Raw genomic sequence first — 21320 nt, 5'->3', positions numbered from 1 at the left:
GTAAGACTTTTTCCTCATGTTCACAAGCTGCAGTGTTACTGTGAAATAAATTATAAAACAATATTAGTTGCAAAAAAGGAATTAAGAAACTGAAACTCAAACATGGTTATTTCAACCAAAAAAGGAAATAGAATGGTTTCACAATGCATACTTTAGCAAGCATAAATGACTCTTGAGTGACAATAAAACAAGAACCCTGAAGTAAGTATACTTATGTGAAAGCGTGAGAGAGATAAATACTTTCAAATGTGCAATAAATAAAACCAACAACATATTTCATAAAAATATTTTTATTTTTATCAAAGTCCAGCATAATCAGTCTCACGCAACAGAAGTTATGGAGAGACAGGTAACACATTCAGGTGTCCCCATTGAAAGAATCAGTCCATACCATAAAATCATTTGAATTTTCACAATTGTTATGCCTTATATAAAAATATTTCCACTATCATATTTAATTTTAATGTTATTTACTCATCATAAACTGTTTCTATATCTTAAGTTTTTTTTTTATCCCAAGTAGTAGCACACAATGTGTTTAATACAGTAAAAAAGCACCCTTCCCCCCCCTTCACAGAGAAGAAAATAACTTATTTCAAAATGCTTTTGTAAATCTTTCCCATACAAGATGAGCAGTAGTATAATGATGCAATTACTATGTATAGATGATTGAAAGTAATCAATTTCACTATTCTAATATACGGATCTGCCTCTAAGGATTCTAAATGTTCACATTCTTTACTACGTCAAGCAGGCAATATTTGCTTGGGGTAAAATCAAATTAATTGTTCATAATCACATGTGACAGGATATAAAAAGGTGCTGAATTTTTTTTTTCCATGGTTGCATAGGGCTTATTTTATAAAAAAAAAAAACTTACAACACTTTTCATTACTTTTCATTCTCTACCGTTGATGAGACATCGGTTGCATACTGTATCAGCTTCCTTCTCACTCTCGAATTACAGACTTAAAATTGCTGTGTAAGGCTTCCAAAACATAACAAAAAAAATCTGCCAAATTGTGAATTGTGGTAAAAGCTGTTACATTGTCATTTGATCAGAATGCAAAGCCAAAGATTTCAAAATTCAAGTCAGTAAACAACTTTTTATATCATTCTCACTGGATTTGCAAGCCACTTCTCTTCATACACTACAGTTGGGTACTTTCATTCCTACTAGTACTTCTTTACAAGAATCAGGACATATAACTGCTACTAGACAAAGACTTACTGAGAACTTACCAAGAGCCTGAAGAACAAATACAATTTTCATAAACACAATCACGGTAGCAAAACAGAAAAAACAGCTCAAATTGAGTGTATAGCTGTTGAAGGAAAGGTGCCGTGTTCAAGAAACATTTAGATGTTGCACTGAGGGACGTGGTTTAGTGGGAAATATTGTTGATAGGTGGACAGTTGGACTGGATGACCCTAGAGGTCTTTTCCAACCTTGGTGATTCTATGATCTACGAAAGATAAATTTAGAACTCAATATATTATCTGTCACTGCAATATAAGTAAGGCTTTACAGTCTGCAGTCATCTGAGCCATTCTGTAGTACCGTGTCAGATAAAGTGGTATTTTTAATACCACTGACAAATGAAGTGGTATTAAAAATAAAATAAATTTGAGAGTGCCTACAAACAGAAGTGATTTAACTAAGGCACTGAAAGCTTAGAACCAGTCTAATCCTTTACTTTCTAGTAAACATGGCATTTCCAAATGTGGAGAACTAAGGGAAATAACTTTCCAGATTCGTGTCCACTGAGGAAGATTTAGTTACGGCTTACGCACAAAGGATTTTGAGTATGGCATGATTCAAGCTGTGCTAGATAGTGTGAATTTACATGTGCCTCAGAAGGATTACACAAGCTTATTAACAATGTAATTTGTAAGATTTTTCTGCATTATTAATTCGGCTCTACAACACGTAGGAAATCTTTCTTGGAACAGTCATCCAAAGTAATCCATTTGTACTATCAGCATCACTAAGGATCTTCCTCTGCCTACAAGGAGTAAGAGTAAGAGTGAAATGGTATGGGTGCTTGCTGATGGTGCTAAAACGTATCTGACAACAGATACAGAATATATATACTATATAGATTATTATTAATAATATACTTCAGTATCATGACAAAAGATTCGAAAGCGATGTAGTATTGCTACAATCCCACTGTTAAAGCTTCATAAATGCTTAACAATATATGTTTAGCTACTAGACCAAAACATAGTCTGCCTTGCAATAACCCAAATAAAGGATAGCAACTGCACTTACTCTGCAGGAGTCCTTCCTCCCAAGAAAACACTTTTAAGCAGAAGTGGAGTTATCCATAGAGAGTTAATTATAGATACTATACTTGTTATCTTGAAGTAGGTAGTTCTCCTATTCAAACATATCTTATGATTCGAGATACTGCCTCCAGTAGACTACTTAAGGAAATAAAAGTGTATTAAAAAAGCAGAGATTAGTAATACACTGTTAATATGGAAAAGTTTTACAGCTTCCAAATATAGTGAGTTAAGCACGCAAACTTAAGTACTTACTAAGGCTTGACATTGTAATATTCTTCCGGTGTCACAATTTTCAGTCCACCAAAGTAGTCCAGTACCCAAATATTGGTGATGTTGAATTTAGCAAAGAACCAGTTATGATCCTTAGGCCAACTCTCCATCTCAGGGTGCCGAGTGAATAATGCCTTTTTCGCTAAGGCTGCTTCTGAATCATTCACCTGAACAACAGCCAACAAAATATTAAGATAGAGTCACATGGAAGACCAATATTAGCTAAAACACAAGCGTGCTCTTCTTAATTTAGCCACATTTTGCCCTAAAGTGCTCGTTACTGTGGCAGCATCTACTTATCTTCAGGATGGTGTACAACTGTACGTGAGACAGGAAAACACTCCAAGGGAACTGCTTTTAATACCAAATCAAAAGGGTGCTTTAAAGTAAGCAAGAGCAAGAAAGTATTTCATCAACATGAAATTAAGTCTTTCTACCGCTCTCTAGAGACAGATGCAGCCTGACAGCTTTGAAAAAAGTATTGATTCTGCTCTGATATAAAGACTATAACCAACCTGACACTGATCTGTCTAAAGACAACTGGATAAAACCACACCCTATACTGTGGGCAAAGAAAAACTTCATTTTAGAGATAAAAATTATTCAAGTCCACAGAACATTTGCTAAAGGATCTTAAACGGATACTTAAAGTTCTTACTAGAGAGACAATGAATAAACAGTGGAATAATGAGGTACAGAGCTTTGTTTTTGGTTATTAAAAGACACACTGAATGATTTTCGTATGAATTAAGATGTCAGTTTTTACTTTTCTATTAAAAAGCAAATAGTGATGTTAACTATCCATTTACAGAGAATGAAACTTTCATGTGAAATTGTTCCTTGAAGCACTTGTTTGAATTCTAGCTTTTAGAATGTAATTTGGAATTATGCTTTTAGAGACAAGGTTTTTTCCCCTCATATTCAAGATTTAAGTGCGTACAACCTGACCAGACAAACAAAAGCCAGGGGGGAAAAAAAAAAAAGTATCTTTGGCATTAGTACTTAAGCAGCAATGGTATTAAATTAAGAATAAAAATTGAATAAGAGCCTGAAGCCAAGGCTGGAAAGTGTTTTGTTCTCGATCCTAGTAGTGGTACATTTGTAACGGTATATAAACATATTAAGTTAGGTATGACTCTTCAAATCAATAAGCAACAACAACATACACCATGATCCTAGATGTTATTTGGAACAGCAACAAATGACAAAACAGAAAAGTATTCCTGCTGCATTATGAGAAGGCAATGTTTTAGGTGTAATTTTACCTCCTCCTGCACCTGCTCACTCAAAGAGGCACCAACAAACCAGCATTCACATGCATTCAAGCACACACACACACAATGAAATAACAAAGTCTACAAGAGAATGGAAGCTGAAACATGTTACTACTTAATGTGCAAATGATTAAAGGGTTAAATCAGCAAGAGTTCTGGGGATGCATTCCTGGGTGACCTAATCTAGGTGTTCCTGCTCCAGCAGGGGGACTGGGCTAGACGCTCTTTCGAGGTGCCTTCCAAAGCCTGACATTCTGTGATTCTGTTATATGGTACAAAAGGAATTAAAATAAATGGTACTGGAATTAAAATAGTTCCAGTATTGATAACAAACCTCATGAAAGCAATTAAAGGATTGCTGGAGTGTAATGTAATCTGAGATGTGAAAACACCAAACAAGAATTCAGGCTATCATATAAAAGAGACCAGTGATTAGTCCTCATCTTCACCAATTATCCTTAATGACGGGATTAAGATCTTCGGTGAGTAACACATGCAGTTCTAAATTCTTTCTATGGGACAACAAGGTCCTGGTGCAGGAAATCAGTGCCCTGGCAGGAGCGGCACCAGGTGAGACAACAAACTTTTTCTGTGTCCGATACTTGCAGCTTTACAGCTTAGATTAATATGTACTTCAATACAGTTTGGGATGTGCACGTGTCGAAGTGGTTGGGCCACAGAACCTAACTGAACATAAGACGAAAAGTTCTTCACACTTCACTCGCAAGAGAGTTGCCTTGGATGTTTTGGTTTTAAGACAGATCCAGTGCCAACTTTCCACTGCTTACCTTCACAATGCTCCCACAGAAGATTATGTGTGCGCAGAGGGGGTTCTGAGGGTCATATCTGTGCTTCTTGCAGTATGGAGTCTGTGCCAAAGACACAGTTAAGGAGGCATTTGAATTGATCTGAAACGCAGACAGTAAAACAAGAGGTTTGTGTACCTTCACGAGAAAGAGTTACACCACGTTTTCAGCTTTTGGGGCTTCATTCAACCCAGAGATGCTGGTAAAAAGACCGAGGCTCTCACCACCTTTTCCTAAGTGTATGCAAAAGCCAGCTTAGATGAACAGTGTATTGACACCGTCAAGACAGCTTAGGGAAAACAAGAGTGACCGAGGCACAACGTGATGTAGGACTGCGCTTCAGAAACAGGAGCCAGCACCTGCCCCACAGCACAGAGGGGAAGCTGCTTCACTGCAAAGAGCTCTGACTCACCATTAGTCAGCACTATCTGCTATCAGCTGCCTCCCTCCACGTGACTGCCCCACAGCAGCCCGATGAACACACGTCGGGAACTCAGAGAAGGAAACTGCTTGCACACGAGAGAAATCAGGCTATCTGCATCACTGAGACGCACGGTTAAGCTATTTTAACGCATCAAAGCAACACCCGAGCCGCAGACACGGGCGCCGGCCCAGCCGGCCGCTCACCTCCAGGTCCTGCACGGAGATCTCCATGTCGGTCAGGTACAGGTAGGGGACGCCGCTGCCGCCGCCGGGCCCCGGAGCGCCGTCGCTGATGGAGAAGATGTTGGCGAAGGGGAGGCCGCGCAGCCCCTCCTGCGCGGAGAGCGTGGCCAGCGCGCCCCAGTCGCAGTTGTGCAGCACGAAGCGCGCCATGCGCGCCGCCTCCTCGGGCGGAGGGATGGCCCCGCAGGCCGCCAGCGCGGCCGCGCACAGGAGCGCCAACAGCACCATCACGCCCTGCAGCGCCCACCAACGCCACACTCTATCCCAGGCGCCGCGGCGACGGACTACAACCCGGCGCGGGGAGGGGCGCGTCCCTCTGCACTCCGCCAATCCAAGCCAACCTGCCCGACGCTCAGCCAATCGAAGTTGACGGGAGGCGGGGCCGAGCCCCTCGGACGCCGGAGGTGGTAAACATCTCTGACAGCCCTGGCTCGCCGTCCAGAGGAGCGGGGAGGGGGGCGGGGCCACGGTGATCCAGCAGCCAATGAAAGGCCTCGCCGGAACTCTCTGCCAATCACATTTCACGAAATGCAGAGGCGCCTTGCTCCACTTCAATCTTACCTAGCGTACGTACACTGTGTAAGTGGCAGCATATCGTAGAGAAACCTAAACTGACTCAGTTTCCACAGTTACCAGGTTTGCGGGAGCGTAAACTGAGATCAGCATCAAAAACAACAAGTTTCTATACTTGAAATATTTATTTAGTGCCAGTTAGAGAAATATTTTTCAGTGCTGTTTTGCAGCACCTTGCAGTATGCCTAACGCAGACGGAGGTATAGAACAGGAGCACAACAAAGCATGAAGCGTGCCATACCCAGCCTTCTTGGTTCTTCTCCCTATTCAAGTCTCTGACAGAGCTTAACGGGTCAGTTGCTAGCTCAAGATCCAGCTGCATGCAAAGGTGAATTTCAAGCTAAAAACATTCAGATGACAGTGCCAAAACCAGAATATTCCACGCTGATGGAATCTGCCAAAGAACAGCCTTACAGAAAAGAACGTGTGAGCCCTCCTACAAAGACTGCAAAAGCCTTTTCCCCAAGAGTTTTGTTTCCAATACGACCGCCTCAACATCCCAAAGCCCTTCTAGCCAAACCCCCAAAGCCACGTTAAAAAAGGCGGAGTTTCAATCCCTCAGAAGGGGTTATGCCAAGAGTTTTCCTTTAGCTTTACTCATGTTAATGGAAGGTGTTATGTTACAAAGACGAGTCCCACATGCCCGTTCTGGAGCCCTTCTTTTTGCCTGATAAATGCAGACCTTAACGGTTTCCAGCCCTTCATCTGCGGCAGGTCACATGCTTACAAGAGGCCCTTCAGGTCTGTAACCGAGGCCTCTTTCTCACCATGCATGCTTCTCATGTGACATCTGTCCCCAAATACCTCTTCGTATGGCACGTGTGTATCCAGGCAGTGGCTGAGGCTGTGGGCATGTGGGAAGGATTCGGCTGCAGGCTGCCAGGCCAAGGAACTGTAAGGCCTGTGGGAGTGACGGCGTACTCCAGGAGTCATTCGTTGGGCTGAACTCAGGAAAGCCATCTCAACTCGAAGAAAAATAAACCGCAGATCCATTTATGCGCTGTCCTGTAGCTGTGTACAGGCAGAATAAATTTGTTTTTCCTTTAGCATTCCTCTTGCTTCCAGAGAGCCGGCAGAGTGGCATCTTTCTGGGAAAGGGGAAACGCTGAAGCACAGAGCCTTCCACTGCTGCCCTCTCCTGGCAATGCTCGGGAGAAACCTGCTCTGTTGTAGCGCAGCAGTAAGAGCATCCTTGCCTCTGATTTGGAGCAAGTTCTATCTCAGGGCAAAGTGCTGAAGAGAAAATATGACAAGAAAAGAAGCTAGTATGAGAGAAAAGAAGGCTGCTTGAAAAGATGCTTTTATGTAGATAGGATTATGGGCTACATTTGGAGGTGAGGCAGGAGTGGAATGTGTTGAAAAAGACAGCAACTGTTCTGCAGAAGTGAAAATAGTATGGAAAAGAGGATCAAAAATGATCTAGAGTTCCTAAACTGTTTAGCTGAGGACTTAAAGATGAGGAACACGCACTGGAACAAGCTCTTTTAGTTAGAGATTTTGCTAGGTGAAGCAGAGATATTGCTTCCTCTTTTTCCACCAACATATATATGCATACACTCTTCATTTTCACATCAGTTCTGCCCTCTGAGAACCAGGGAAGGGTTCAGCATTTCCCCGCTGCAGCTAAAGGGACAAGTGGTAGAGGGAGGTGGAGGGGTGACAATGAGTGCATGGCTGAACTTGCTGGGGAACAGGACAGCGTCATAGGGAGCAGACAGGAGGTGGAGGGTGGGGTCAATACAGGAAAGAAGGGATGTCACAGAAGTGAAAAAGGATAGAAAGGAGAGGAGATAAAGGAGATGAGTGAAGGAGAACTGGCAGGTTTTCGTTTTTTGGGTTTTTGTTTGTTTGTTTGTTTTTGTTTTTGTTTTTTTTGCAGAATAGAAAAATGCATAAAGGGGGAAGCTTATGTTACAGAGTTTACATTTATTAGGAGAATGTATTTGCCAAACGTCGCTATCTGTCCTTCCACAGGAAGAGTGTGTGTTACCAGAGGTGTTCCCCAGACAGTAACTTTGCACCTGCAAGTTTTTCCTCTCCTTTCTCTCCCACTGCAGCCGCACAGCGCCCTGCAGCCCTCTCCGTGAGCAGCCGCCAAGGGGTGCTGCTGCCCAGCCCTGCTCGCAGTGGTTGCAGAGGCCAGCAAGCGCACCTGCTCCCAGCCCTCTTGGGGGATTTGGGCTGCATCCAGTGGGTGTTCATTGCAGAACAGCATTTGTTGACATGAGTAGTGTTGTCTCTCTGTGCTGCAGAGAGCAGGATTTATTAGGCTGAGCACTCTCTGCTGTGGGCAATACACACCAGCATATAGTCTGTCTTGCACACTGCATTGAATGAAGGGGGCTTGCAGTGGCCCCCTTCTTCTTGGATGGCCGTTGGGTGAATCTGTAAGGTGAAGAATGCAGTCTTTAACTCCTTTTGCTTGGTCTGAAACGACGTTACCTGAAGTAAATGTCCAGGCCTCTTTCACTTCCTCAGCTAGATCTCAGAGAAAGGAGAAGGATTCTCTCTGTTGTGATGCAATGAGTCTAGGGGCTTCCAGGATCCTTGCATAACAAATTCAGAAAATTACTGCTAGCCACCAGTTCCCCTTTTCAACTTATGTTCTTATTTACATCTGCAAAACTGCAAATAAACAGAAAATCTTACTGTAATTGAGCCAGTTTACTCTCTCCAGGTGTTGGCCAGGTAGTAGAACAACCATAATTTCAGTGTAGTTTACATACCATGGGTTGGAGGATGTATTTGGGGGCCATGTCTCTGGAGAAGGTGTATTTTAGCCAGAAAGTCAGCGAGGTCTCCACTCTGCGCAGTGTTTCATCATGCTCCTGCTGCCCTCTTCATAGCTGCTTTTCCCTGAGCCAGCTCCACTTAGATAGCATGGTTGTTCGATGGGCTGGGCAAGTTTTCTCTTCAGATGCAGCCCAGCTGGGAGCTGGGCCAGGCTTCCTGTCTAGATCATGCAGTCTCTCCATGAACAGAAACCTTTCTTTGTGCAGATAACGCTCGCAGGCCGTGCAATCTGGTCCTGAATAGTGCTTGATTTGTGAGCCAGCTCTCTGCATCCAAATGACAGACAAAGTGATTAAAGTCACTTGCCACTGCATTTGACAGAAGGGGCCGACCTCTGAGTCAGCTCTGGCAAAACTGAAATACTCAGAGCTTTGAAGTGCCAACACTGGGTGCCACATGAGTCCCACCATGCAAATTGTTTCTAAAAATGTTAGTTAGTTATCAGCCTAAGGAGACACCAGCCCTGTTGGTCTGTGCAGTACGGCTGCTATTAAGAAACTTCACACAATACAGAATTTTGCTGAACACAAAAAGTTGTTGTGTGCTTGTGCCTAATACATTTATTTGTTCTTGTCCTCAAAGATCCCAAATTACATTTAGTTTCTTCCCCTTTTGTCTGTATATATTTCAAAAGAGAGGTGAAGTGAGCATAGCACCAGCCCAGCATTCAGCGAGGAGTCCCCCTATCTTTTTAGCAGCCATTACACAGAGCACAGCAATGCAAGCTTCCTCTGTGTTAACTTGTTAAGGAGTAGAAATGTTATTCTGCTTCCAGTCAGAAAATCTTGCTGCTGAGTCAGAGCTTGGGCTGCCTGCTGAGGAACCTGTTTAGAGGGCCAGCTGTGACACTGCTTTCTGTGATGCTGAGAGATGTGCGGTAGGACTGGCTTGGGAATGATGTAATAAAAAATATTGTTGTATCCAGCACAGATACCAGAGACTGTGTTAGCAACCCTGTTGTGATGATAACTTTGTGTTTCTGTTAGGTCTTGTTGCATATTAAAGCTAGTAAGTGGTGGAGGAACCCTTCAATCTAGAAATAGGCCGGCAGTGGCTGCTGCTGCTAATAATTGTCGCATCATTGTATTAATAGAATGCGATGCAGCCATGCCGTACAGTACCCCAGTTCAATTTGTTTTCTGAAGTCAAGTGGATCAGTAGCAAAAGTAGAGCTCTCCAAAGAAATTAAAGTGCTGCAAAAGGTGACACAAGCTGCCTGTACACCACTTGCCGGTCCTAGGTTGCCTGGTGTAAGTGAGGGTGGTGAACTTCAGTGTGATCTTCTTCTGAAAAGCAGAACCACCGAGGCAAGGCATTGCAGGTGAAATTCACCTTATACAATACCATGTTTTTCTAAGTTGGTTCTGTTTAGGGACAGGCTTTTGACCAGATCCTGGAATTTAAGGAGCCTGGCAAATTTGTACAGAACCATGATGTTAGCACTCAGGCACAGCCTGGCAATCAGGAACATTTGAAACAATTCAACCTTTTCTGTTAGTGTCTATCAACTGCTTTTTTATGTGACCGCTGCGCAACACACACAATCTTGCACTCCCTGTCCAATTCAGCTCAGTGAGAGTCCCTTACAGCCATGCCCCTTCGTTTTATTCAAGCATCTTTGGTAATGGAACTTGACCATTCACCTCAGCTCCCAGGGGTGTACAGTGTGTGGCACGCGAGTCTGTGTGTATATGAGTGCCTGGTCACATGTGAGCGTGCGTGCGTGTGTTCTCAGATGTGCCTCACTGCAGCTGCAGAATTAGAGCAAAAAATATCGATAGTACAAAGCGTTCCAACTGACTTCATTTCCTGCCGATAACTCCCTGAAGAGGAGGGTGAGGCTGAGTGTTTGTAGCATTAGTTTAATGCTGAGAGGCGAGGGCAGGGTTAGCAGGAGCAGATATTTCTGAATGCAGCCAGCAGAATGGTGGGTTCAAAACGCAAGTTTCCCGTAGAAAATGCTGTTCACGTTCACTTCCTGTGAGCTTGCCTTTGTCAGAGGAGCTGATGTACAAACGCAGCCCAAAACAGGATGCTGGCTTTTAGAGTTGATTGCTCTTTGAAATGCAAGTTGTTTTTTTTTTTTTTTTCCTGTGGTCACCCCATCTCCTTTATTTTTCAGTTGAGAATTAAATTGCTTGAGTGGAATCAGGAAAGGTTGAGACCTCCATTTCAGAAGAGTCAAAAACAGCCTGGTAACAGCTGCTGGTTAATAATATAAATTCTGGAGAATGGTGCGGGTGTCACCAGCCTACTTTGGACGCATAGATGGATGGGAAAACCTCAGATAATGGTAGTGACAGGCACGTTCTAATAAACTGTAAACAAACATTTTAACAAAACACAGAGATTCAATCTATCTTGCAGAGACCCACAGCTCCCTCCACCCTCTGTTAGTCCACCACCCTCACAAACACACCTTCCCAGATTCAGTGCCCACATCGACACACCCAAACGAACTAGCTATGGGGACACAAATGTCTGAGTCAAAATTTCAGTTGCCCTCCAAAGCTTTTCTTCCTGAGTGGCCTCTGAAGAAAGAATTGCCACGTTCCCACACGTCCTTTCTATTGATTTAGTATCATAGAGATGTCCCTTACTCCATAATTCATTGCCAGAAAGCAAGAGGTCAGCAATTATTATACATGGCATTGCTAAGCGTGGCAGAACTAGTTATGCTACATCTTTTGCAGGCATGCCAGGATGAGTGATTGTGTATAGCAGAAGCACCAGTCATTTGGTCTGAAGCGAACTTGCTCTTTTGGCCTCACCGTATTGAAGAGAATCAGCTGGGAAGCTGCAAAACCCAGGGGTCCACAAGCGCAGCATTTTCTCACTCAAGTGAAATCTGTTTTAATCTGTTTTAATGTTACTTGTGATGTCTGGATTTTTTTCTCCTGAGAAGAGCAGATGCAGAAACTTTTTTTTGCATGTACCAACAGATGAGTCTTATAGACATCCCAGAAAGTCTGTAAACAGAGATACAGAGGGTCACACTCCAGAATATTTCACATCCATACTTGCACGTACACATCATGTAAAACACTCAGTTCCTCAGTACAACTTCCCTTAATAACATTTTTCAGAAGGTTCTTGCAGTTAAAGCATGTGGATTGTTTGTTACAGATTTTTTGGTACTTTTCAGTCCAGAATAAAGAAAGCCTAGAGCAAATCCATACCTCATGTCTTTCTTTCTGGAGAAAAACACGCACCCTATTTTGGTGAATTTCTCTCCTTGCTTGTTCAAGAATGAAGATTAAACATTAATAAACTGAGTATTGTGTACCATGTTCAGAGCAATGGCATTTGGGAATTCTGCCGGCAGGAAAGATTTACTTCATGGCAAGACACTTTGGGGCATAAATAAATAGAGCAGAGAAGTGTGGGGGGGTAGCTGTAACTCCCTGTGCTTTATTAGTGTGGGTAAAGTGATACTATCTCTGCCTAGCAGTTTCCTTTTCTGTAGGCCCAAGCAGACAGTTTCCTCCACAGAGCAAAACCCCTGAAAGCAGAAACAAAATACTGAAATGGACCTGAGTACAAGGAAGCAACCATGGTATCTAATTGGTATCTCATTTTGAGGGTCTGTTACATGACAGACATCTTGAAAATGACATTTGTGACCAATGCCCACAGTGAATTCCCTGAGCATGAAATTCTCCTGCTGCTGCTACAGCAGGCAAAGCATGGGTGGCCAAAAGTGTCTTGCCCTCCCCACCCCAACCTGCTTCTCATCGTTTCAGCTCCTATCCACTCAACTTGTGCAGAACTTTAAGAAATGAACAGGATTTCCAACCAAGAAGGAATTTCATTTTTGTACTCCTTTTAGAATCATAATCTTTATTTTCTTAGATTTCTTGTTGCAGCATCTGCTGGTTGCTTACACTAGAGAGGATTCAACTAATCCAGTGTTTCAGCAACGGAAGATTATTTTGTCCTCTTGCCTAACCTCCAGATTGCAACAACTCAGTGTATCACTCTTTTGGCTAAGGACTGAGCAACACTGTATATTGAATTTAGGAGATAATGAGATCATGATTTCAATCTACTAATTCCTATACTTTCTAAAGAACTGCAAGAGTCCTACAGCATTCAGTATGGCAAAAGTTAAGTATGCCATAAAAACAACTATATTCAGACAATTTATTGGTACCAATAATCTGGGATTTGATTATGTTCACATTTAAATCCATTCTGGAGTGTTTTCCTCCACAGCCAGCAGAGAGTTGTGAAACACTGCAAAGGAAAAGCATGCATGCTCTTCAGAAAAGATGCTTTAACCCTCTTCTCCCCCAACACAATGACATGAAACTGTGTCACTCAAAAGGCAAGGAGGCCTAGCTGAAGACAAAGGGAGTGTTTCCAAATTCCTCTGCACCACCCTGATCTCAGGAGGTGGGGACTGAAATTCTTGAGAAGGAGCATGTGCAAACGGTTGCTAAAACAGGAACAAGATGTATAGTTTACAACCCTGCAGCCTGAATGGAAAGGGAAACTGTTGCAAAACATTCCTGAGGCTTAGTTTTTCCCATCTGAGTTTTTGTACCACCATAGAAGCTTCTCATTTCCAGTGCGTAAGTCTGTCTTTCCCTTCAAAAGGAGGGAAGAACATCCTCCAATTTCTGTCCTAGTAATGTGAGAAACGAATTCGGAATGGAAAGAGCAAGTCCTGTGCTAGAGCTAGCCAGTGACACCTTGCATGGGGACACCCTGCTTGTGGCTGCTTTTGTGCAGCACCTTTCTCAGTGACTCCATGGTCTCTCTCAGGGGAATCGCCCAACAGAATGTTAGTACAGCTTATATTGTGCCTGCGAGTCCCAGCTGTGGACCAAGGTACCAAAGCCATATCTTCTGTGCAAATGCACTGCCACCTGACTGCTGCTCCTTTTCTGCCTCTCGAACTACGCTAAAGAAAAGTCCACTGCAATTGAAATTGGAGGAAGAGGGAAGGGAGACTGTAGCTAAAGAAAGAAAAGATCTGAATCAAATACAAGGAGGAGACTTTGCAGACTTGGAGAGAGAAGAGTGAGCAGAGGAGAGACTGAGGCAGAGATGTTGGGGAGCAACTGCCAGAAAAAGAGAGAAATAGAGGCAAAACTGGGCTGGGAAGAGAAATAAATAAATAAATGAACGAGGTGATAGAAATGTGAAGGGGATATAGAAAGGGAGGGAGAAAATGCACACGTGGTATCCCCAAGTTTGGGCACAGCAGCAGAGTTTGCTGCTTGTTGCCTCATGAGTCCAGCACTCCGGGAAGGACAGTATCTGTTTAGATTTGTGTCTAAATTTAAACTCTGATTGCCTTGCCTCCCCTCCTCTCCTCTCGTCTCCCCTCCCTCCCTTCCTCTCACCCACCCGCCCTTCTTCCTTGTTCGTAGAGCAGGGCCACTCACTGGGCTCTGTCAGTTTTCAAGCTGAGCGGGAGCGTGGATATTACATACCCTCCAGAGCAGCGCAATTTTGCTCTGGCTCGGCTGAAGTTTTCCCACAGATAAGAGGGAAAGGGGTGGGGAAGGAAGATTGCCCTGAGGACACCTCTCTCTTTCAGGACATGGAGGTAAAGAAAACTCATTTCCACTCGCTTATGGCTTACTCCTAGATCTGCATTAGCTGCACCTTGCAAAGCAGTTTCTCACTAAAGGCGGCTCAGAATGCCTCATCGTTGAGGTTCAGATAAATGTCTCTCCCCCACAATTTCAGCCTCTGCCGCGGACCTCAGAGTGGTTTGCAGGGTTCAGATTTGGAGGTGGGGGACGGTATGGGGAGCAATTACATCTGTGAAAGGGGAGTGAGAAGGACTGCCATTTACTTCAGCAGTTAGTCTCTGAGGTGGGAAAATGAGTCACATTTTAATAGGAATAATTTTGAAACGGGGATTTGAAAATTCAGTAAAATTGTGTGCATAAGCAGAAGTGAACAAACTGTACAGGATTAGTGGACTCCTTGGGGTTGATTCTTAGCCGATCCATAGAACAGCAGCTGTGATTTACACCCACTTGTCCCTCCTGTTCCACGTGGATCTTGCAGTCTCACTTTCATTATCAGCAGCATCTTGGTTCAGGAAAGCAAACCTGAGAGCAGTTGCTGTGGCAAGGTGAATGAACAGCGCAGACACAGAACGATTGCTGTGCTTTTCTTCGTGCTGTCTGCCTTGTGCTTCTAGGGAATAGGAGCTCTTGTCCCTTGGCAGGCACACTGCTGATGGACAGGGGTGTGGAAGTAGGAATGAGTCTCCCCTGCCTTTTCAGTCCAAACCTTCTCCTGTGTAGCAGCCTCTTAGGCAAGGTAGTTCACCTCTCTTTGCCTCCTTTCCCATTTATATGAAATGGGAGTGACAGCGCTTGCTTTGCTCATGTGAGATGGGATTCACAAGCTTTTCAAACCATTTTTAAGTGGCAGAGGAAAAATTGTTTGTGTTTAGGAGGGGCACGGAAGATAGAAATGCGATTACAACATTGGCAAAACCTCAAATGACGAAAGAGGACTTCGGGTATTTCTTTCAGCAAAACACAGATCTTACTAAACACTTTATATTAATCTCCCCAGAAAAGCCTTTTCTTTGCGTGTTGGTGTGGCACCAGCAGCAGGGAACACGCAACAAAGCCAGGCACCACTGTAATTTTTCTTTGAAGATTTCCAGCACATAGCTCAGCTGGGCAGTTCTGATAACACCCAGGTGTTAACATCACAGTCCTTGTTATCTGTGCTGGCCTGCCCTCCAGATGAGGGTTAAAGATCAGGCACGTTCATTACAAGATAAGGCCTCAACAGACTATCTAAAAAATTTTGGTGTGGAGAAGAACCAAGCACTGCTGAAACCAATGCAGTGTAGATGAGATGTAGCATGACAAATACATAGCTTTATGAGGGTTTTTAGGTTTGTCAAAGCCTGGATCAGTAGCCAGTAATGCTTGCTTCATACTTTTTCACTGTGTAGTATCCTGTCACGTCTCAGAGGGGCTGCTGAACTCTTAATTTGTTGTCACTGCTCTGCACAGGAAGTAGCATATGGAGCAAAAAATAAATGAGGGCTGAAACAGATTTCTGTCTTGTTGAGGACACTTTGCCCCATCTCCTGTCCTCTACCCACACCGGGGACTGCACCTGTCAATATTTTCTGTTGTCTGCTACAGGTGTGTTTTCGAGTTGTAAGGCACAGACCTTTTCTTTCCTTTTGGGAGACACATGTCACACATGCAGTGGGTCTGACTGTTGGGAAGCTTCTCTGAATTATTTAGCCTATGACTTTCATCCTTTTGATTCTGATCCTTTACCTCTATTTCCCACTCTTTTCTCGTGCTACCTTGTTTTCAGATCAGTGGTAGATTTCTGCATCTATTCTTATTTTTAAAACACCTCAACTCCCCAGACATATTTTTAGTAGAGGGGGGGATCTCCCCTCCTTTCCCCAACCCTCCAAAAAGGTGGTTGATGTCCCATACTTAATATATTAGACTAAAATAAAGCAGAGAGCAAAGACTTGAGTTCCCACTTGCCAATATTCTATTTCTTCCTGAGAGCTTTTCACAGGCAGTGTGAGCAGGACATGGAGGCTCATTACCGTTTTTGCTTTAAAAAACATGTAATGGTCCTGTGTGACAGGAACAAGAAGTTCTGTCATTTCCCTTTTTGCTTCATCAGTAGCATGCAGAGCTGCTCTACACTTTGCTCCTGGCATAACTGGCAAGCGCTTTGCTCTAGTGGGATGCATGAGGATTACCAGCATTCGGGAAAGAAGGGCAGAGGGCTGACCTAGCCAGATGATTTCCATCACGTCTCTGGCAGGAAGACCCTATTTATGAAGAACCTACAGAAGCAAGACAAAAAAAAGCAGCAAAACCCCGTTCTTGCCAGTCCATATAATTTTGTGAGTCTGCTGATGTTCAAGACTTTTTTTGTTTTGTTTTGTTTTTGCGAAGACCCAGCTCCTAGGTGCAAGATAGTTTTGAGAATTGGCTTTCATTCCTGTGTTAAAGCTGATCAAATGAGCTTGAAACCATGAAGCTTCTACCGCAAACAGACTGTTAGCTGCAAGAGTCCATAAAGAAGCCACTAAATCTCTGTACTTAGATTTAAAAAAGAATTGTGTTGGTTTGTTAGTTTACACTTTCAGAATCAGTCCAAGCTATTTCATTCTCATAGCTGTATTAAACCTCACTGTAAATGTGAATAAAAGCATCCACTGGGTGTGCTTGTGGCTTTCTGCAGCTCATATTCAACAGCAGTCATGGCATTCCTCTTTCCAGCCTCTCTGTAGGAGCTTGGGAGCATGGAGACATTTGAACTTTGCTCACAAAACAAGGGGAAGCGATCCAAGCCAGAGTTCCACATTGGTGGCTCCCTGTGGTGCAGTGGGTTCCCTTAGTTGTGAAGATGCAGCAAGTAGCCTTATTTCAGGAAGATTCCTTTCTCCTTTGTGCCTACCAACAGACCTCACGTCTTTGTTTGCTGTCTTCAAACCCATGCCTCTTCTGCAATTAGGTTCTGCTGGATCTTCATTTTGCCTGTTGTTACACCAGCTAAGCAGAGGAAAAGCAATTCTCTGCTCAGTTTTCCACTTTCCTACTGAGCAACCTACTGGACATTTCTCCCCAGCACGGTGTTCTCCCTACACCACACTGTCCTCATCTGGGACATCTGGGGAGTGATGGCCCCACTGCTCTTTTCAGTAGCCTTGTGTGTGTTGGGTGAGGATACCATGAAAAGGCCCTGGGACCGCCTCCACTCCTCTAGCTAGGAGCAGAGCAGCCCAGGGAATATTATTTGACTCCTCTGTTCCCAATCTCACTGGGACCCTGCAGAAACCTCTCTGGGTTCAAACATGTCCCCTAACAGCTCCCTCGGACAAGCAAAGTCAGAAGCTGTTTTTCGTTTTTGCTGTGGTCAACCTAACATCACAATAGAGCACATTTCCAGGTCTAGTATCCCAACCGCTGCACCCCTCCAACAGCCATGGGGAGTGATGCTCCCTCCCAAGCTACAGGACAGCTGTCCTTCTGCAGAGCTGCTTACCATGGCCTAGGAAAACTGCACAAAGTGTGTATCATCTGTCACCCAAGAGGACTGAAGTGGAGGGGATGAAGGATGTGTAGCCGAGAGGGCTGAGACAGTAAGCCACACGAAGGTAAGCTGGGTTGAGCAAGTTCCACCCTTGTAGCCATGGATTCAAGATAAGTACAGGCAGTATGCCATGGCTAGCTCTGCCAGGAAACAATTTCCCTTTCTCAGGAAGCTGTTCTGTTTGGTTTTCAATGCAAAAGTAAAAAACCTTCCTTTTCCACTTTTCTTTATTATCTTTTTACTTAACAGCATTTTCAGCTCAAATGCACTTATCTTCAATGTTTTCCCCAAAACTCATAAAAATAACACAATTAATGCAGAGAGTCTGCAACAAAAAAGAGAAGAGTATTTAAATATATTAGGAGAGGTACCATTAGGAGATGACCCCATTTTACTCCTTAGGTCTGGACAAGTTTAGGACCTGCCTGACAGTAAATAGCATGTCTGCAGCACAGCTGGACAGGATCAAGTTCACCAGACTTCCACAGTCCAGTGACCGGATGAAGCCCCCTCTTGAGGGACAGGAAGGAAAAAAACCAAACCCCACGGGGGTGCTGTGACCCTGACTTTTACCTGGATGGGACCCAGGGTAAATGGTGTGCAGAATCAAATCTTTTCTTGTGCCAGTAGAGAATGTATGATTCTTCTGAACCCTTCCTGTCTCTTACTCCCCATTTTAACTTTTGCATGTCTGAGTTTCGTCAGTCATGGTGAAAGCTTTTTGGAAAAGCCTTCTTTCCTGTACTCCGCAGTCTAATTGGCAGGACATATTACTGTTGAGCAGCATATTATGCATACCTTCTCTACCACATTCCCAGAACCTGCTTATCTGAAGAACAGGGAAAACATCAAAACTGCTTTACAGATAGCTGCCATAGGTGTTGCTAGGAAGCTCTGCTGGCTTTCTACTAGGAACCGACTGAGCCCATACAAACTAGGGGAGATTTTCCCCTGTTTCCATGTAGTTGGTTAATGATTCTAGATGGGTGCATGCTCTTTTTCCTCCACACCAACTCTACAACATCATTTTGGGATCTGAGATAACAGCTGAGATAGCAGCAGAAAAAGGCTGTTTGGAGGACTTGTCTATTTTACAGGTGAAGCCCTCTTGCTACCTGTATGCGGTATAATACTGCAGAGACACAGCTTATTTTGATATCTTATGGACAATTATATGCCATGAGCAGCTTGAAACACAGCATGCAAGAGGATGAATTTGGTCTACAGACAGGAGATCTGTTGTATAAGAAGTTACTTTACAGACTCGCTGCACAGTTGCTTCACACCTAGGTCTTGTCAGAGGCCTGGGGCTCTTTGTTCTTATGGTGTCTCATGTAGGTGTTTCAGTTCATCTAAGCCACTTAAGTATCCAGTTATGGCTCGTGCCAGAAATGCTTTTACGTTTGCATCAAGTCTGAGGCATAGCTCTGTGGTATCTTCTCCTCAGTATATGGGTGTTGGTGATGTACTGACAGAGACAAGGCTTATCTGCCCCATTAGTGCCAAAAGAATTTTTCACCTGTGAGAGAGATTAGATCAAATTCCTGTCAGATAGGAACACATCACTTGCTAAAAGGAGCTTCTTCAAGTCTTCTTCAAACAAAGACTCAAACCTCACTCGCTAAATTGACACCTCCTACAGATGCATGTCATTTTTCTTCTTTTCTTCAGCATCAGATTTCAATAGAGCTCAAACCCCACACAACAGACAACAAGGTGGTAAGCTCTATTTCATAATCTAGTGTGCTTGTGCAAATAAACCTGTTCACCCTCCATAATGAGATGCATGCTGTTTTGGTCACCATGAATGACTAGTGGCCAGTCTGCAAAGGATATTGATTTACCAGTGCCAGCTTCAGCAAAGCCTCTGTTCATCTCAGATGTCTGAAACTCGTGTTCTTAATACCATGCACGACTGGACCACAGCTCAGATTGTGCTGTTGTACAGTTTGGTAGCAATGGCACGCCATGGTGCTTTTCTGAGCATACTGAAGCATTTCACAAAATTTAATACCTCTGCCTTATGCTTTATCATGAAACCAAGCTACGTACTTCTTCTTAAGGCAAGACATTCGGTGCTCACATAGACCACAGCTTTTCAAAGACAGCAGAGAATGTGTGCAGTTTGGAAAGCCTCAGTATCTAATGGATGCATACTAATTATTTGTTCAGAGTTTTGTGTTTTTACAGAAAAAATGCAATGAGAGGAAAAGCTAACTCAGAAGAATGGAGGTAAACAAGTCAGGGTGGCTGTGCAGTCAGACAGGGGACAGGAATCTAAACCTTTTAACTGGGGAAATGATCATTTAGTTCTATGGAAAAGCAGTATGCCTAGGAATAATGGGATCAAAGTGAGATAAATATCTCACCAAACCCCAGGAAGATCTAGCAGTGAGATCTAGCAGGATTTTGAATAGTTATCCAAAGGTAAAGGAAACCTCTTTTCTGGGAGTGAATCAACTGGGGAGAGCATTAAAAAGCCAACATCAGGAGCTATGTTCTGTTGAATTCAAGCAATAGTATTGATGGGGCCGCCAGAGGGGCAGGACAATGCTGTTTCTGCAGCTCTTCTGAGTGTGCAGCTGCTGGCAGGAGCCAGTGGCTACTCAGCATCAGGACCAAAAAGCATTTCTGATTCCTTCCTGCTACATCACATTGTTCAAGCCCTGCAAACTTCTGCCTTCTGGAAATTCAGGTCAAAATAAACAGGCATAGTACATATAAAACTTTGGGAGCTGATATGTATGAAACACAAAACTGATGTTACTCTTTCTTCCTGTTTTAAGAATGGATTTCTTTATCCTGGAACTGTGAACTGCAGTAGCAATAATGGTTTTTTCAAGTCAATCCTCTTGAAATACCTTACTGCTGAGTACCATTTTCCACTGATGTAAGTTTGGATGAAAAAGGTCCACTTTGTTTCTCCCCTCTTTTCACATACACACACTTGAGATTGTGTGCCAGGTTTCCTAGGAATTTCAACCCTTGGGCCATGCAGTTAGTGTGTATTTAACTTGTGATACGTGTGTACTTTAATTGGTTTCCTTGCTTGTATTTGTAATGAGCATGGAGTTGTCAACACCATCTCTCCATGTAAACCCGGTATTTTCATTGCCAGTTTCAGTTTCAAGCTATTTATTCTATTAGAGGCACAGGGGCTGCAAGTGCAAGCAAGTACACACATGCACACCAGTCCCGTAGATAGCAGGCATCTGTAAACAGGGCAGAGAGGAAGAAGAGGGATGGATTGCTGAATACTCTGGAGTATGAGGTAACAGGGCACAGAAATGAAACAAGTCAGGCAGGTCACCCATGCAGAAAGGAAGCAATTTTAGCACTGTCACTTTCATCTCTATTCTCGACACAACTGTCTTTTTCACTAATGCCAGGGCTATTAATCTTATGTAATATTGAGTTCTTCTCTGCATAGCTCTTTCATCTCCTAGATCAATGTCTTTTTCACTAATATCAGGACTTTCAATCTCATGCAACTTCAAGTCCTACTCTGTATAACTCAAGAAACCTTTACCCACAGACTGGACCATAGGATTTCTTGACCCTCGCCCCCTACTCCTTTGTATACACC

General features: G+C 43.5%; 2 protein-coding genes across 5 annotated transcripts in view; one reads left to right on the top strand and one right to left on the bottom strand.

The window, feature by feature from the left end:
* On the bottom strand, positions 275-5635 carry CREG1 (cellular repressor of E1A stimulated genes 1). Of its 3 annotated transcripts, none has more exons than XM_021401995.1 (4): positions 5270-5635; positions 4625-4744; positions 2545-2729; positions 275-2006 (listed from the first exon to the last, which is right to left on the bottom strand). In XM_021401995.1, coding segments are annotated over exons 1-4 (573 nt in total). In that variant the 5' UTR covers positions 5537-5635; the 3' UTR covers positions 275-2005. The 3 variants fall into 3 exon arrangements, with proteins under 3 accessions (XP_021257670.1, XP_021257661.1, XP_021257678.1); XM_021401986.1 differs by having other exon boundaries at positions 275-1466; positions 5270-5633; XM_021402003.1 differs by lacking the exon at positions 275-2006 and having other exon boundaries at positions 2544-2729; positions 5270-5634.
* RCSD1 (RCSD domain containing 1) overlaps positions 14029-21320 on the top strand; it is a 33969-nt gene continuing 26677 nt past the window's right edge. The window contains exon 1 of one of the 2 annotated variants that reach the window (XM_021401951.1): positions 14029-14231. In XM_021401951.1, the coding sequence (XP_021257626.1) occupies positions 14226-14231 (6 nt within the window). In that variant the 5' untranslated portion in view covers positions 14029-14225. The remainder of the gene's footprint in view (positions 14232-21320) is intronic. The other variant, XM_021401944.1, reaches the window with a different exon arrangement.

The sequence above is a fragment of the Numida meleagris genome, chromosome 1, assembly GCF_002078875.1.
Source record: "Numida meleagris isolate 19003 breed g44 Domestic line chromosome 1, NumMel1.0, whole genome shotgun sequence".
Classification (NCBI taxonomy): domain Eukaryota; kingdom Metazoa; phylum Chordata; class Aves; order Galliformes; family Numididae; genus Numida; species Numida meleagris.
The sequence above is the reverse complement of the archived record's forward strand: the minus strand, read 5'-3'. Positions and strand labels throughout refer to the sequence as shown.

What these genes read in the sequence shown, in the direction of transcription:
- CREG1 (XM_021401995.1), bottom strand. Translation starts at nt 5,536, where the DNA reads ATGGTGCTGTTGGCGCTCCTGTGCGCGGCCGCGCTGGCGGCCTGCGGG. An exon ending in TCTCCGTGCAGGACCTGGAG is followed by an intron (nt 4,745 to 5,269) that starts GTGAGCGGCCGG and finishes TCTGCGTTTCAG; the next exon opens with ATCAATTCAAATGCCTCCTT. An exon ending in TCTGTGGGAGCATTGTGAAG is followed by an intron (nt 2,730 to 4,624) that starts GTAAGCAGTGGA and finishes GCTGTTGTTCAG; the next exon opens with GTGAATGATTCAGAAGCAGC.